The 16,538-nt window shown below is 41.7% G+C and overlaps 1 protein-coding gene across 8 annotated transcripts in view; it reads right to left on the reverse strand.

The window, feature by feature from the left end:
• Window positions 1–16,538, reverse strand: part of FREM1 (FRAS1 related extracellular matrix 1) — a 179,531-nt gene that overhangs the window by 39,726 nt on the left and 123,267 nt on the right. For 3 of the 8 annotated variants that reach the window (XM_070052347.1, XM_051845518.2, XM_070052341.1), the window contains 3 exons: window positions 14,403–14,664; window positions 12,738–13,002; window positions 4,110–4,524 (listed from right to left, as the gene is read on the reverse strand). In XM_070052347.1, the coding sequence (XP_069908448.1) occupies window positions 4,110–4,524; window positions 12,738–13,002; window positions 14,403–14,664 (942 nt within the window). Of the gene's footprint in view, window positions 1–4,109; window positions 4,578–12,737; window positions 13,003–14,402; window positions 14,665–16,538 lie in introns of those variants that run through there. The other 5 variants (XM_002708087.5, XM_070052344.1, XR_011380085.1 and 2 more) reach the window with 4 other exon arrangements.

The raw sequence follows: 16,538 nt of genomic DNA on the forward strand, positions 1-16,538 counted from the left end.
ACCAATACATGGAATTTAGGGGCAGATCTTTGTTTAAATGGCAAAAATGCTTGGGGCCGGAGCTGTGATGTAGTGGGCAAAGCTGCCGCCTGCAGTGCTGGCATCCCATATGGGTGCTGGTTCAAGTCCTGGCTGCTACACTTCCGATTCAGCTCTCTGGTATGGCCTGGGAAAGCACTGGAACATGGCCTAAGTCGTTAGGCTCCTGTATCCACATGGGAGACCCAGAAGCAGCTCCTGGCTTTGATCAGTGCAGCTCTGGCTGTTGTGACCAATTGGGGAGTGAACCATTGGATGGAACCCCCCTCCCTCCCCCCGCCTCTCCTCTGTGTATAACTCTGACTTTCAAATAAATATTTTTTTTAAAAATGGCAAAAATGCTGAATAAAAATAGGAACACCCCAGTAAGAAAAAAACAAAAGGTGACTGTTTTCAGACATTTGCATGTTTGTCTCATTGAGGCTGAGGAACAAATATATAAACAGGTAGGCTAGACTTGTGACAATGGTGGACAGGCCACAGCAGGTGGGAGCAGGAACAAACACTACAAAGGCCTGGCCTGAGGTCTGGTGGAGTGTGTGGAGCTCAGCGCAGCCTGCAAATGACTATTGTAGGCTGCAGGGAGAGGTTTGGGTGGATGAGCATAAATTCACCACCTGCACTGGAAAACAGGCACTTTTCATTCCCCTAACCCCTGATCACTGTGTTCTTACCTTCATTTACCCCAAAATGTTCATCCCAGCAAAGTATTTTCAGTTATGATAAAAATAGTTTTTGTTATTGTGATATAATAAACTATAGTGTAGCTATTATAAAGAATAAGGGGTAAGATGAATTGACGACAATTTTCAAGATTTTATATTGATTGAAAAATATGTTGCTGAATAGATGGCCATAATAGAGATACACACACACACACACCCCTATATATATGTTTGTGTACATATGGAAAAGATTCTGGGAGCATTTGCACAACATTGTTCAGTTTGTGGGTGGGGAAAAAGGACAGCTCCTTTTTTAAAGTTCTCTATCCTCATTTTATTTGAAAGGTAGAGAGAAGCGGGCAGAGAAGGGAAGGATATCAACCTTCCATCTGCTGGTTCACTCCCCAAATGAGGGAGTTATCTTTGGTTTAACAACTGCACCAAATGCCTGCCCCAGTCTTAATCTTATTAAACTTCTAGGAAGTCTTCAAAAGCAGGTTTTCCGTCTTGGTATAATAGAAACATTTTTAAATATCAGAGTACAAGATTTAAAAAGAAAACAAGAAAGCTGCAACTTCTGATAATTTATGCTGTGTTTCCTGAAAATCAAGTCGCATTTGCCAGGACCATAGACAGCAAAGGTGTGGGTCCTTTCTCCCACACTCCAGCCAGCCTCTTCCTGTCTAGAGGAGGCCTACAGGCTACATCGTCACAGTGAACCTGGTCAGACCTAATCCCCACAATATGAATGCCAAGTTGTGCCTGCTGCTGTCCATTAAGCAGGACTGTGTTTTGCCCCTGTTAGATCTAAGTAGTTTTACCCTCAGTTTTCTAGCTGTCACTGTAAAAGTTAGTTCATCCATGCTCCGTAAAATTATTTGGGTCAATCATCACTCCACGCTGGTCAGTGTCGGACTGTTCTTGCAGAGAAGGTGGGAGACCGAGGGTGCTGCCCCTCCTGACCACGGGCGGGGTCGGTCACTTCCTAAGTCTCTTTACTCAGAGACCACAGGATTCCCAAGTTATGGGAGAAAGTTTGAGGTTTTCCTTGTCAGGTGTTGACACATAATCATTGTTTTGCCAGGAAAACCTGGTTCTTTTGATGAAAAAGGACATGTATCCACCACTTCTGTCTCAGTAAATTCCACGGCTCCCAGGAGATAGTAGACAACACTCTTGAAGATGTGCTGGTGCGGGGAGAGACGTGATTTATGAACTGGGACTCTCTCCGAACTCTACTCCCTGCTCTGGGGTGCCCGAAGGAACTCTTACGGCTGCACTCAGAACAGATAATGGGAGTGGGCACTTGACGTGGTGATGAAGTTGATGTTTGGGTTGCCCACATCCCATATTGGAGTGCTGGTTCAAGTCCTCACTACGCTGCTTCTGATCTAGCTTTCTGTGTCTGAACACCTTGGGAGGCAGCACATGACACTCAAGCATCTGGGTCCCTGTCACCCATGTCAGACCCAGAGTGAGTTACTGGCTCTGGCTCTTGGCTTCAGCCTGGCCCCCAGCCCTGGGGTTATGGGGACCTGAGGAGTGAATCGGTAGATGGAAGATCTCTGTCTCTGCTTTTCCAATAAAATGAAAATCAATAAAAATGTTTTTAAAATTAAAAACAAGAATTTATAACTTTTATAAATTTTCAGCTGAATCAATACAGAAAAATTATTCTTCTTGGATAGTACAGGGCCATTTTTCAACCCAGGATGGGGAGTTAGGATAGACCATAGAGTGGGATGAGACTAATTAAGGCATACAATAACAACAGCCTGAACATGTGTGATGTGCTCCTTACATGATGTGTCACTACCCCCCAGTGCCTTCTCTTCTCCCTGTGGCATAATTCCATGGCGTTTTCTGGATCTCCCTAGTGCCAAACACTCATGCAGCACCTGCTATCAGGATTCCCACCCTTGATCGACTGAGACTCAAGGTTAGTTTTAGGTGTCAGCTTTGCTACACTATGGTGCCTAGTTGTTTAACTAAACCTTGGGCTAGCTGTTTGCTGTAAAAGTATGTTTGAGGTGTGATTAATGCTTAAATCAGTAGACTTCAGACAACGCAGATTGCCCTCTATACTGTAGGTGGGTCTCATCCAATCAGTTGCAGACCTTAAGAGAAAAGACTGAGGTCACCCAAAGAGGAAAGACCTTTGCCTGAAGACTGCCATTGGACTCAAGACTGCAGCATCAACTCCTAGGGATTTCTAGCCTGCCAGCTGGCCCCATAATTACAGAGCTCATTCCTTAAATCCTTTATTTATCTATCTATGTACTGCATCATATATATATATATATATATATGCTCTGTATCACATATATATATATCACACATGTGTATTTTGCATATATACATATATCTCTGACATATAAAGATGTAATTTTATACACAAGCACTCATATTAGTAGTTCTGTTTCTCTGGCTAATACAGTAACTAAAGAGCAAGGGGGAAATAAGATTTTTTTGCTAATCAGAAAGTATCCTGACACAAATTTATGTCTTCTTTGCTGTGGGTGGAAATGTGTAGAACAGGAGTGGACTACATCCAATGAGAGTGGGTTCAGGCAACCAAGCACCAGAATATATTTGGTGTGTTTTGACTAAAAAGAGAAAACCACACAATGCCTGCCAAGAATCAGTATAAGAGTCAGCACGTGTGGCAGTTCAGTGCCATAAGAAAGACACAGAATTGGGGATCAGAAAGCCTTCAGGGCTCTTTGTTTATTTTGATCAAATTATTTACTTCTTAAAATGTTGTTCCCTCACCTATAAAATATAGGTAACAAAATTTACTTAATAGGATTTTTATGAGAATTGAATGAGATATAAAGTGGATCCAATCTACAAATATTAAAATAATTGTAACAGCTGCTATTATTATCCTCACCATTGCTACATGTGTAGTATTGGTGCTTGCTGCCTTGTGTTTTCATGTTTCATTCAAAACCCATTACAATGCCAGCAGATGACATGGACCAGTAAGGATCCTCATAACAGCATATACATATAGTTAGTGCTATCTTGGAATATCATGCAAAATGCTAGTGCCTTGCATATCTTGTCTTATTTATTTCCAGCCATAGTACAGCGGACATGTTTGTCAAACAAGGACAAGTAGATTCAGAAGATTAAAAAAGACAAAGTTATTTCAAAGATAGCTAATAAATGGCAAAGCCAAATCAAACCTAGGTGTGTCTGATGATAAAGCCGATATTTTTTGCTTCCTTCTGTACTGCCACCAATTGTCATTGGTGCATACATGGGGACCACACTGTTTGGTTCCTATTCATGTGCCTAGCATGCTGCACAGGTACAATCCATATTTCAATGAAATAAGGAAATAGTTCTCGCAGTTACTTTCTTCACATCTCTCCCATGAATTGTGTTTGTCATACTTGCCTGAATGGTAAATGAAACAGGTTCTTCCCACACTCTCCCATCCACAACAAAGCCTTGGTTTGTCCCATCTGTGGCCACGAAAGTAAAGCAGTCCGACTGGGAGTCCCCTCCCAAGTGCTGATAGGCCACATTGCCACCATCCACATCCTGCTGAGTAAAATTGAGTTGAAGGAGCACGGTGCCCTGCAGGTAGAGCTGGCCATGCTGTGGGAGCTGGGCCAGGAGGAAGGTGAGGTTCTCCACAGGCGTGTCAGGGTCGGCCAGCTGGAGGAGGTCGGGGGAAAGCAGGCCCGTTGCCCCTTGGGCCAGTCTCAACCCCTTATTCCTGGTCACCACAGGCAGGGCTCTGTCCACAGCCTCCAGTGTGATCTGAAACACCCCGTGCTTGGTCTGCAGTCCATTGCTGACGATGAATCTGGCAAAGAGAGGCAAGGCAGCCTTCAGCATGGATTCTTGTGTCACCATCCACTGGAATGAAACGATAACAATACACACCTTTACTAAGCGGTATGTCGTGCTGTGACTCACAGGAAAAACCAGGGGCAGGTCCTTCAGGATGCCTTTCCATCAGTAAGCCAGTCATGGCTAACACGTGAATTAACCGTTCTACCCAAGAGTATTTTCTCAACATTAACGGAGTACTCACGGGATGGAGCACGCAAATTCTGACAGCGCCATTTCTCAGGGTCATCAGTAGTGAGAATAGCTCCTTATCTCAAATAAGAATTTCACATCCAACTTGATGCATTATTTGAGTTTGAAGAGCTAACTCGTTATATATATTTATCATTTTGCAGTTTGGAATGTAATAAGCTAAGCATGCATGACTAATGATTGGGGGCAACACAATAAAGTGCTGAATAGAACAAATTTGGCTAATTCCCTCTATCCATATGTTTTTATGGTGAATTTCTTAAGGGCAAATCGCACTACTCAGCCATGTAGCTGTACCTAAATCATCTCCTCTTTATGGGCCTTATTTTTACTCTTCTATAAAAGAAGATGGATCAGATGATTGCAAGTACAATCCGACTCCAAAATACCAAGGTATTTCAAAGAGTTTGTAGGAAAATGGAATTACAAGTTTGTCTCAGCACACATGAAAAATGGAAATATACGTGTAGGTTTTCATAATATGCATTTCCCATGAACTTTTTGCAGATCTCATTAGTGCTTGCACACTTGCTCATTATAAGATAGATGAAAGCTGTACCAGACAAGGGTTCTTTCCCAGATGAAAAGAAAGGTTGAAGAACTTGGTGGGAGACATTAAGGCAGGTAGGAGATAGCTCTGCACCCAGGTCAGTCTCACAATAATACTGACTTAAATGGTCTTTATAAAACATTTCAATATGTGATTTATAGTTTAAGAAGAATTAGGAGTACCATGAAATTATGCAAAAAAATGCCACATTTAAACTACCAAGAATTAGAACATTGCTACTCACAAACGGAGTTGACAAATTTACCATACACACAAGAAATATACTGAGAAACAATCACAGGCTTGTGTATAATCAGTTTTCTCTCATGTACCAAAGTTGCTAGAAATATTTACAGAACATACAATATTATATTCCATTGATGTGGAACTCTAAAAATGATGTTTTAGTGGACTACAACATTTAATTATATAAAAATTTTCTTTGCATGCTTTTTCACATTTCTTTTACCATTCTGGCAAATTTGAGAAGTTCACTTTATTCCCCCTGAAATTTGTCTTGTCCTGCAGGGTTTCGGCACTGACCTTGAAGGCACCAGGGCCTTGAAATCAGGTCCTGTGAGTGCAGCGAGTCAACCAGTCTGTCAGAGGCCAAGGACTCAGGGAGAAGAACAGTTAGACAAAGAGGGGCTGAGTCTGGCAGAGTGTAGATTTTGCTTCGAAGGTGAGGCTAAGTGATAAGTGCTTTCTCATTATCTAGTTAGTAGGACTTCCTACAAGGAATGTAGGATGTGATGCATAGGACGAGGAAGCTATGTCCAAAAAAGGTAAAATTGCTAAGTGAAGTACGACACAGTCAATTTGACATCTTAAACTCCTAGACTTGTAAAGCATGTAATCGGTTGGCTTTTCTCCCACAGCATCACTTGTTTTTGTTTTCAGAGTCTGGATAAGGTATCGACCTTCCTTTAGACTTGTAGATTGAGAAATGTCACAATCTCCTGCAACTAAATCAATCAGATTTCCTTTTGTAACGCCAAACCATGATGAATGTAGTCTAAGCAAAACAGGCAGTTTCATTGCTAAATCACGAGATGCTATGAAATGAGTTTTTTAATTTAAAAAATATATAGTACACCTAGACAATATCTGTGGATTCTTCCAACTTTTTGCTCAAGTTACTCACCCTAACAGTTCCAAATGCCGAGTGAGACGCATTTGGGGCTATAAGATTATGCTCTGCTTCTCAGGCAAAGCCTTCACTCTGTGGTGCTGCTATTACTTCTTCCTATTTCCACCCAGATCCTACATCTCCCTGTAGGAAATATAAGGAGGAAGCGATGTGTCCTTTCAGTACCTCCGAGTTCTCCTTTGTCCGCTTGACCCCTCCAGAAATGCCTTTCCCACCTGCCATCCACCCTGTTTCACAAGCCCAGAGTCTCAGATTCCCACAACCCTGGGATCTTCAGTGTGCCCCTGTGGAGATTTTAGACCAGCCATGGAAACTAAAGGACACAGATTAAATATTGGCATCATCCATGGAGCTAAAGTCTGTCAAATATCAGCAGAGAAAGAAAGAAGGAGAAGGAAGGGGAAAGAGGAAGAGTGAGACGGGCATCAGAGCACCAAGGTTCACCGTGGACCGCGGGACAGGCTCTTTGGATATCTGATGACGACTTTCTCCTCTGGCAACTGAACTCCAAAAATGCCTTGCAGGTCCTCACGGCTCAGTCTCAGGACAGCCACGTTCACTGTGAGTGCATGACCTCTGTGAGGACACTGAAGATGCCTTGTGACCCAGGCCGGCCCCCTCCACTTCCCCCCTGCCTGGTGACCAGCCCAGCCACAGTGGAAATGGCCAGGCCGCCGTCAGACAGATGGCACAGGGGCCAGCAGGCTGGGCATCCCCGAAGAGCCAGAAATATGTTTACTGAGGTCGGTGTGCCCAGCTGGGACACCCAGCAGCTGTCAGCGCTGGCCTCAAGCTAATAAGTCAGGGGTGAAAAGGATGCCATTTCTAAGCTAACTGTATTCATGAGTTACCACGCTGACTCCTCCCAGGCAGGGAACTGGCTTCAGAGAGACAGAGGGAAGGATGACGGTTGGGTGCCCAGTCTAAAGGAAGCTAGCAGAATAAAGGGGAGCAGGTCAGTGCTGATCATGTCTCTCCAAAGTCAACCAGGTGATCTACAAAATGTCCCCCACCAAAATAACTGTCCTCCAAACACATACTCGAGATTTAAACCAACAGGGCCGGAGCTGGGGAAGCAGCTGGTGGTGCCAAGGTCCGTTTTGTTTCATTTCCCTTATGACACTCCCCTGGGAAAAGATGCAGCGGGATACCCACCGTTCTCATGAAATTTAGGGAATGACTCTCGGATTTATCTGGGGTGCCTGCCTGGTCTGATCTCACCATTAACACAGTGCTTTCAAGCTTTCTGCATTTCCTGGCAATAGAGTTGGCTGAAGACTCTGCCATCTGTCATGGCATTTAAAAGATAAAAATGGAATCATAAATAGCGCCAGCTCCTCCTTGGGAAAAAAAAAAAAAGTCCAGCCGGCATGTCAAAATGGAGGACATTAGCATGTTCTTTTAGTACCCGGCAGCCTGCAGCTGAAGTCAGCGTGCTAATCACTTGGTGTCATCTGTCCTAAAGCAGGCTGCCAAATCTCTCTTCCAGGCCAGCAGCACCAAACAATGCAGGAGAAATTTATGATTCACAAAATATTTTTGCAGAAGGTAAAACCTGACCATGAAACTCCCCAGTTTAATTAATGCTGCCATATCCTCCATTAAAAAGGGAAGAGGGGAAAAATCCTGTATCATAGAATTTATCTCTTTTTTCCCAGCCAAATTCCTTGCCAAATTTAACAGCAAGCGACATAAATTTAGGTGATTAGATCGGTTGCATATATTTAATTTTTAAAAAGCACCATGATCATGCTTTCATTAAAATGGGCTCTCAGTTTTGGTTTAGTGCCATTTGACAAACAACAGCACAGCCCATGATTGGGTTTGTGAAATGACAAGATTAAAATTCAAGTCTTGGGCAGATGCTAGGCTTTTCCATTATAAATATGTAAAACTGCTGGCCAAATATCAGAATGACACATTGAGGAGGTTCCTTTGTGCGGGCACAAATTCACCATCATTTTTTGGGGTATGACAATATACAATGGAAATGAACTCTCGGCCCCAAATTCCGCTATGATACTCAGTGATGTCATTTTAGGTGACTTCTGCCTCTTGGAATCCTGGCTGCCTCATGCATAAAATGGGAATAACCACATTTCTCTGCAAGTATTGTTATAAGGCTTGAGGAAAAACAAACATGCAAAAGAGGATCTGATACGTTGCCTGATGCATTGCAGGTATTCAATGAATAGGAGTGAACTTCAGAAAGTTAATGGGTAAAACAGAAAGAAAAGAGATGTTTATTTTGGTGCAAGAAAATCTGAAATCCATGTATAGTTTGTTTTTTTTTTTTGTAATATACACTTTCCACGAACTTTTTGAAGACCCCTCATACTAGCTGTCCTACACATATATATAAAAGGATTAGACAGAATCATTGCTTTCCTACCTTTGCTTTTTCTCTCTAGTCCTGTTTCCCAACCTTTTGAAATTTAAGTTAAATTAATATGAAAGGCAGAGAGACAGAGAAAGAGAGAGACATCCTCCATCCACTGCCTCACTCCCCAGATGCCCGCCACAGCCAGAGCTTAGCCAGGTTGAAGTCAGGAGCCAGGAACTCAATCTGGGTCTCCAATATGGGTGACAGGAACTCAAATACTTGCATCATTTATCACTGCTTTCCAGGATGTGTATTAGCAGGAGGCTGTACTTGGAAGCAGAGTTGTGATTTGAACCCAGGCAATCTGATATGGGATGTGGGCATCCCAAGCAGTGCCTTAACCACTGTACCAAATGCCTGCCCATTTTCCTTGTCCTGAATCACTCAAATATCACCATCCTAGTTTTTGACATATGCCTGTACTAACTGTACTCTTATTATTTGATATTATTTTGATATCATTTTTACCTACATATATGAACTTAAAAGAAAACCTTATAACTACTACAAACTGAAAGTACTCAATACTAAAACCTTAGTTTCTATTGTAGAAGAAATACGGCCACAACCAGAGACAAAGAAAGAAAAGCAGATCCCTACTCCCAACACAGACCTTGAAAAGTGGCTGCTTGCAATTAACTAGTGAAGCACTGCCCACTGTGATCTTGTCTATGGAGGGAAGACGTCCTAAATTCTACTCCAGGCATAAGTCTGTCCTAATAAATCTGCCCCTGGTACCTCTTTTACCAACATACCAGGCCCACTGACCACTGGAAGTGTGGTCCTAAGTCACACAGGCTGCAATTTAAGCCCACCAATGCTGTAACAGCTAAGGTGTGATGCTGATGAACCTATAAATATTGTAAGAAACTTGGGGTTGTCGCTCAGTTCTCGGGAAATGATTCCAGCTGGGCCCACTGGTGTAATAAACTACTTCAATCCTCCACTGTCTCTGGTGCCTGTTTGAACAAAGGGAGTCTTCCCATCTCGGATTTTTGTAACATTATAAATACTACAAAAAATAGGCATAAGAAAACACGTTTGTAATTCCAACTAGCTATCACTGCCCAGTGGCGTGGAGCCTAGGCCTGCGGTCATTTTGTTAAGAAGGGAAACTTAAATATGAAGAGCTGTTAAAGACGCGTTAGCACCAGCCCGAGCCCAGCCTCTCTCCTCAAACCAACCAGAACAGAGGAGAGAACTGAAGCAGTAGTTTCTACTCTTGGTTCTCTGTGATTCAGAGGTGACACAGTCTTTCTGCTAAAGGAAAACCTTACCCAGAAGACCAGTGCGGGAAGGAAATTAGAAAGCAAAGTTTCAAAAAACAGAACAGAGCCAGGATCAAGCATTAAATAGGGATGAGGAGCTCAGAACCCCACTGGGAGGCCCTGGGGATTCTCGGGGCTCCTCATAATTCACTCAGAGCAGTAGACCAGACCAGGGACCACCAGTCCTGACTGCCTCACAATAGCCAGGAGAACTTCAAAAAATACAGACTCCTGGGCCTCGAGCTGTTCTTACCAAAGTTGCCTTTTTAGGGGTCAGACCCCAAAATTTGCATTTTGTGCTTTTCCTGGATTTTTCTCTGAGAATGCAGAGATGTAGAAATCCCTGAGTTGAATGGTCCTAAAATGCCATTTAATATGACTTTCTATAGATGCGAATTAGGACAATTTTACAGCATAGCCCATCCTTATATATGGATATTGTATTCTTTATCCCCTAGATGATTAAATCTAGCCTTCATTTCTCAACTTCTTTACACATTCAAATCCATTGGCTTCTCCAGCAGGGTCACTGGTTTCTCGAATATGGTCATTAATGTCTTCAGCAGGCTCACCTTCGGGCTTTGATTAGGGAAAGCAGCAACAGAGAAAAGCAAGAAGTTCAGAAACAAGTGTAAAGTTAAAAGCCCTGGATCTGATACATACAAGTTAAGCCAAGAAGCACTCAGCCTGCATCAGCAAACAGAAAAAAAAGAACAATGGCTCCTCTCTGTAACTTCTTTCTTCTTTCTACATTATGCTGGGTGTTGTAAACATCAGAGTAAAAATGGAGCCAAGGAAAGAATAAACAATGACAACAAACAACAAATAGATCAGCTGTAATTTTTCAGTTTTTCCTGTGTGCCAGGTGTTGTTCTCAGTACTTTGCATGCATGCGGTGATTTCAACCTCCCAATAACTGTTCTGTGAGGCAGGTGTTGTGAGCATGATTCCATTTCACAGACGAAAAGACGCAGGAGCTGTGTAACCTGACAAGGCCAGAGTGTGAGTCAAGGAGACAGTAACTGACCCCAAAGTCTCAAACAAAAAAACCATCCTGAAAAGCAATCCCTACATCTGATATTCGACGAGTACATAGCAATGCACTAGCATTGAATTGGTTAGAGGTTGATCAGCTAGGTGATTACCTGCTACACAAAGGACATTTATAATGAGAAAAAAGAAAATATTCATTCAAGCTTCCTTGGATTTTTTTTAAACTATTGGGCTAGCTAAATCGTCTTTCAGAACTCATTTTAAGGGCTCACAAAGCATGCAAACCTCCTTAACTGATGGTATTCACCTTAGCAGACATAGTATGAATTAGCTATTTACTTATGTATTTATGTATTTATTTGAGAGGGAGAAAGAGAGAGACAGAGAGCTCCCATCTATTGGGTCACCCAAAATGTCCACAATGACCAGAGCTTGGCCAGGCTGAAGCCAGGAAGCAGGAACTCAATCCAGGTTTCCCCAGTAAGTGGTAGGTACACAATCTGGAGCCATCACCACTGCCTCCTAGGCTGGATTTGGGAGCCAGAGTCAGGTATTGAACTCAGGTACTCCAATATGGGACATGGTTGTCTTAAGTGCTAGGCCAAACACCCACCCCAACAGTGCTATTTGAATAGGGGTGTATCAGTAGTATTTGACAGTTGATGAGGCTGCACTGAAAATACAGGAGTATACCACACTTATTTTAAAGCGCTCCTAAAAGATTGTGTTATGATGTGGTGAAACTATACTGTTTATGGTAGACAAGCCAGTACTCATAGACCTCCTTCTTAATCAGTAAGTTTTGGACTGGGATTATGTACCGTGATTCCCCCAAAGGCAAGTCAAGATTTCCTGACCTCATAGTGGCCCGAGGACCTGTATTTTTACTATGGACCTCAAGGAAGCCAGCTTTAAGAAGTACTAGATGGTAGATGTTCTAGACAGTTTCTTTCACGTTATTCAACTTGAAACAAATTTCCATATTTTTAAACAACTGTAGACTTCCATTAATGTTATATCTGCCTTTTCACCAGATTGTTGTTCATTCTAGTGATTTATTCGAAGCAAAATCCTCGAACAGGTGCACAGTCCCCAATTATAACATTAGTTCTATGGGGAAATATGATCTACTTTATGACAACATGATTTATGATTTAGTTACAGCAACACATTGTGTCAAAAGGCAGTATCTGCTTATGCCAAATGTTTACTAATAAATGCATTTTCCTCAGACAGAAAAACACACTGACAAAAGAGGGAAATTACTTCTCCGTGTCTCCCTCTGCTGCGACCCTCTTCTTCACATTCCTCCTCAGAGAAGGGCTTGCATTTAGATCTGCTTATTGCGCTTATTTTTCAATAACAGGACCTAGTTTCTTGCCTTGCTGCTGTCATTTTAATAGTGTGCTTTCATGTTTCACAGAGTTAAGCAGAAGAAGAAAATCATAGCTTTTTTTCCTCCTTTTTCTTTTTTGTCAAAAAATAAACTTTTTAAAGTACACTTAAGGAATGCAATTATGAAATACATACATCTATATCACATATATAATAAAGTGGTTAGTATAGTCAAGCAACATGTTTCCTTTTCTCTTTCTAGGCAGGAAGTTCAGGAAGTTCCCGCAGGGCTCACCTGAATGTGTCACTGGGGACAGCAGCCTTGCTCCTATGGATGTAGCAGACTGTCTGTCCAGCTATGTCCATCTGGCTGAAGCTTGTAATGGGGACTCCGGGATAGCGGACATATTCTACCTGCCCGTATTGTGGTGGGGAAGTGATGACATAGAGAAGCTCCTCAGGCTTGTCCGTCCCATCCACAGCCAGGAGCGTGGTGGTCGTCAAGAAACCTCTGTCACCATTAGACACCACAAGTGGCTTTGCATGAATGACAATTTCACCTGTGTGGCAGAAGAGGGTGTGGTCAAGAACCATATTAAAACATGTGAAGTCCAAGGTAAATATAAAAGACAAAGGCCAGACTGTGCAAAATCAAAACTTGGATGACATAGACAGGTAGGAACAAGTGACATCAATAAAAACATTAGCCAAAAGAGATAAGGAGCCTTGTCACAGAAGAAATACACGAGGCTGATAAATACATTAAAAGAGACTCAATCTCATTAACTCATTAACAACTGTGGAAATGCAAACAGGGTCACAAGTTGTTGCCATCTAATAACACTCCAGTTGTCAAAGATTGACCATAGCAAGTATTAAAGAGCCTGTAGATCAAGAGACTCATACATGCAATTCTGGAGCAAGTGTAAATTGGCACACAATTTTCATTATTTTGCAAAGAGTTCAATATTCACATATGCCTTGATTCAGCATGTCCACCCTACTTACACTTGTACCCCAGGAGACATCAACCGAAATGGTCACTACAGCACTGCTTGCGATGAAAATGGTGCAAATAACCCAAATGCCTTTCCACAGGTCAACGGATAAAGAAACTGTGGTCTACTCATACAATACAATCAGAGACAAAATGAATGAACTACAGCTGCATGCAGTGATAAATGTGTAGTTTATTGGGACAGGCATTTAGCTTAGTGTTTAAGATGCTTGCCTCCAACATTGCAGTACCTGGATTCAAGTCTCCCCTCTACTCTGCTAATGCACACTCTAAGAGGCAGTGGTGATGGCTCAAGTATTTATGTTCCTGCCACCCACAAGGGAGACCAGGATTGGATTCCTGGCTCTTGATCTTAGCCTCAGCCAAGCCCTGGCTATTATAGGCTTTTGGGAAATGAACCAGTGGGTAAGAGCACTTTTTCTTTATCTCTCTGTCCCTCTGCCTCTTAAATAAATAAATAAATAAATGCATTTAAAACATGTGGTTTATAAAGTTTCAGGAGTTGCATGAACAAGTCAAGAAAACTATAAACAAAAGCAAAATAATATATAACTCAAGATGGTAGTTTTCTTCATATGGTGGGAGGAGCACACAAGGAAAAGTCCCTTGTGACTACTCCCATCCATGAACCATGTGGTGGTTGCACAGGTGCTCACAATGTATTTTTAAAAGAAGGTATGTTTACACACTCATGTTCATAGCAGGATTATTCACAATGGCCAAGAGACAGAAGCAACCCCTGTGTCCCTCCACAGATGAATGGATAAATACAATGTGTTATGTACAGGGTCCTTGAAATCTTGCAGAAGAATGAGAAGTTTATTGTGATGCAAAAAGATCTTGAAGTCTAACACAGTTTTTCATAATATGAATTTTCTGTGTACTTTTTGAAGCTCTGATTATAAAAGTTGACCCCACTGATGTTGGTAGGCGTACTTTTACCTTTTCCCATGTGCTTGATGCTGATGTGACAGTCAAATGCAGGGGACTGATTGTCACCATCCCAGAGGTAGAAGGTGAAACCATCTTGATTCTGGGAATCCATTGACCCGGTGTGTGTGTATCTCAGCAGGTTCAGATCCACTTCCTCCTGAGTGCATTTCATGCCAGGGTAGAGAGGGACCCAGTCCCTCCCTGTCTGAAAGGTGCCAGAATTAGTCAGTTGTCCATGGTTCCTCCTCTTTCCAGACTTTCCCCTGAAAATCTCCAGTAGAAAATTATTTCAGAGGCAGGCATTTGGAGCAACACTAAGGATTCTGTTTAAGATGTCTACATCCCATATTAGAGTGTCTTTCTTACAGTCCTGGCTCTGCTTCTAATCCAGCTTCCTGCTAATGCTACCCCACGCAGGCAAAGATGGTGGCTAAAGTATTTACGTCTCTGTCTCCCACATGGGGGACCCAGATTGAGTTGTGGCTCCTGGCTTGTCTGGTCTTCTGGTTCCTTGGCCCCATTCTAACTGTTGTAGTCATTTGGGGAGTGAATCACTGGATGACAGATCTCTCTTTCTGTTTCTGTCTCTGTCTTTCAAATAAAGCAAACAATAAATGAATACATATACATTTTTAAAAAATGTGTTTCAGGGAAATCCCAGGCTACTTTTGTTATTTTACCTTATTTCTTTTCAAGGAAATATATTTAAATAATTTAAGACTTAGGGAAAAAAACTATTTTCAATAAAAGGATCTTTGATGAAGTCATGTGACAATTCAACAACATTGCTACTTCCAAGATATTTATCATAACCAATCATTGTTGATAAACTATTCCAATTAATGACAGCAGGCAGATAATTAAGCCAATGGAACAGGTTCTTTAGAAATTCAATGAGTTTCTTTTGGAGTTTCCTTTTTTCAGTTCATATCATTATACAACTAATGAAATATACTTTTTCTTTTTTTTAAAGATTTATTTCATTTATTTGAAAGACAGAGTTACAGGGAGAGGTAGAGAGAGAGAGAGGTAGAGGTAGAGAGAGAGAGAGAGAGAGAGAGGGAGAGAGGTCTCCCATCCACTGGTTCACTCCCCAAATGGCCGCAACAGCCAGAGTTGAGCCAGGAGTTTCTTCCAGGTCTCCCACGTGGGTGCAGGGGCCAGGGACTTGGGCCATCCTCTGCTGCTTTCCCAGGCGCATTAGCAGGGAGCTGGATCAGAAGTGGAACAGGCAGGACTTGAACTGGCGCCCATATGGGATGCCAGCGCTGCAGGTCGGGGCTTTAACCCACTGTGCCATACACGGGCCCTGAAATCTATTTTTTTTTCAAAGTGGTTTGCTACTGGGCTTATCTAAAGGAGAAAAAGCAAAAATAAGATAGATGTATTCACTCTCCCGTCCATTTTCCAAGCTTACCAAAACCTAAAGAAAATGATCAAAATCTCCATCACTCCCTATATTTACATCTACTAAGTCAGCAAAAAATACAAATTGCAAATATTATATATTATTTGTGCCAGAATCTTCTAAAAAAAAGCCAATATTAGTTAAGCATATATTCTATACAGAGATTTTGTAAAAATTGTGGAATTTTCAGTTAAAAGACATTATCATGCTAGAAGTGAGGGAGTGGCTAACAACTGAGAAAATTTGGGAATGAAATAATAAATCTGTACCTTATTAATAATCTTATGTTTATTTTCTTAAGATACATGTGTAGCTTTTCCTAAGAGTAGTTCATAAAGTCATTTGATGTAATTCAAGGAAAATATTATCTTAGAGTTTTTCTAGATGATATTATCTTGCATATTTCCTATCTGGTTTAAGAGATTAAAACAGAAATTTAAATAATTTACTTTGTATTTCCCTTAATAATCACTCTAGAGACTCTCAGCCCTTGGAATCCTGGCAAGATTTTGTCCCCCTCCACCCCCATTGTGTGGCCAATTCCTTTTATATCATAAAGCTTCTTTTCAAAACTTTTGCCTATCTGATGTTTGGAGATGTATGTTCAGCCTCTGTGCTTGCTGGATTAAAGTTGTTTATATTGTCATCATTAAGTTCAGTGCTTTCTCCATCCTAAGATCTATTTGCAAACACTAGGTTTAAAACAGATATTCTTTCGCATTTTCAACTAAGCAGCC

The sequence above is a fragment of the Oryctolagus cuniculus genome, chromosome 1 (assembly GCF_964237555.1).
Source record: "Oryctolagus cuniculus chromosome 1, mOryCun1.1, whole genome shotgun sequence".
Classification (NCBI taxonomy): domain Eukaryota; kingdom Metazoa; phylum Chordata; class Mammalia; order Lagomorpha; family Leporidae; genus Oryctolagus; species Oryctolagus cuniculus.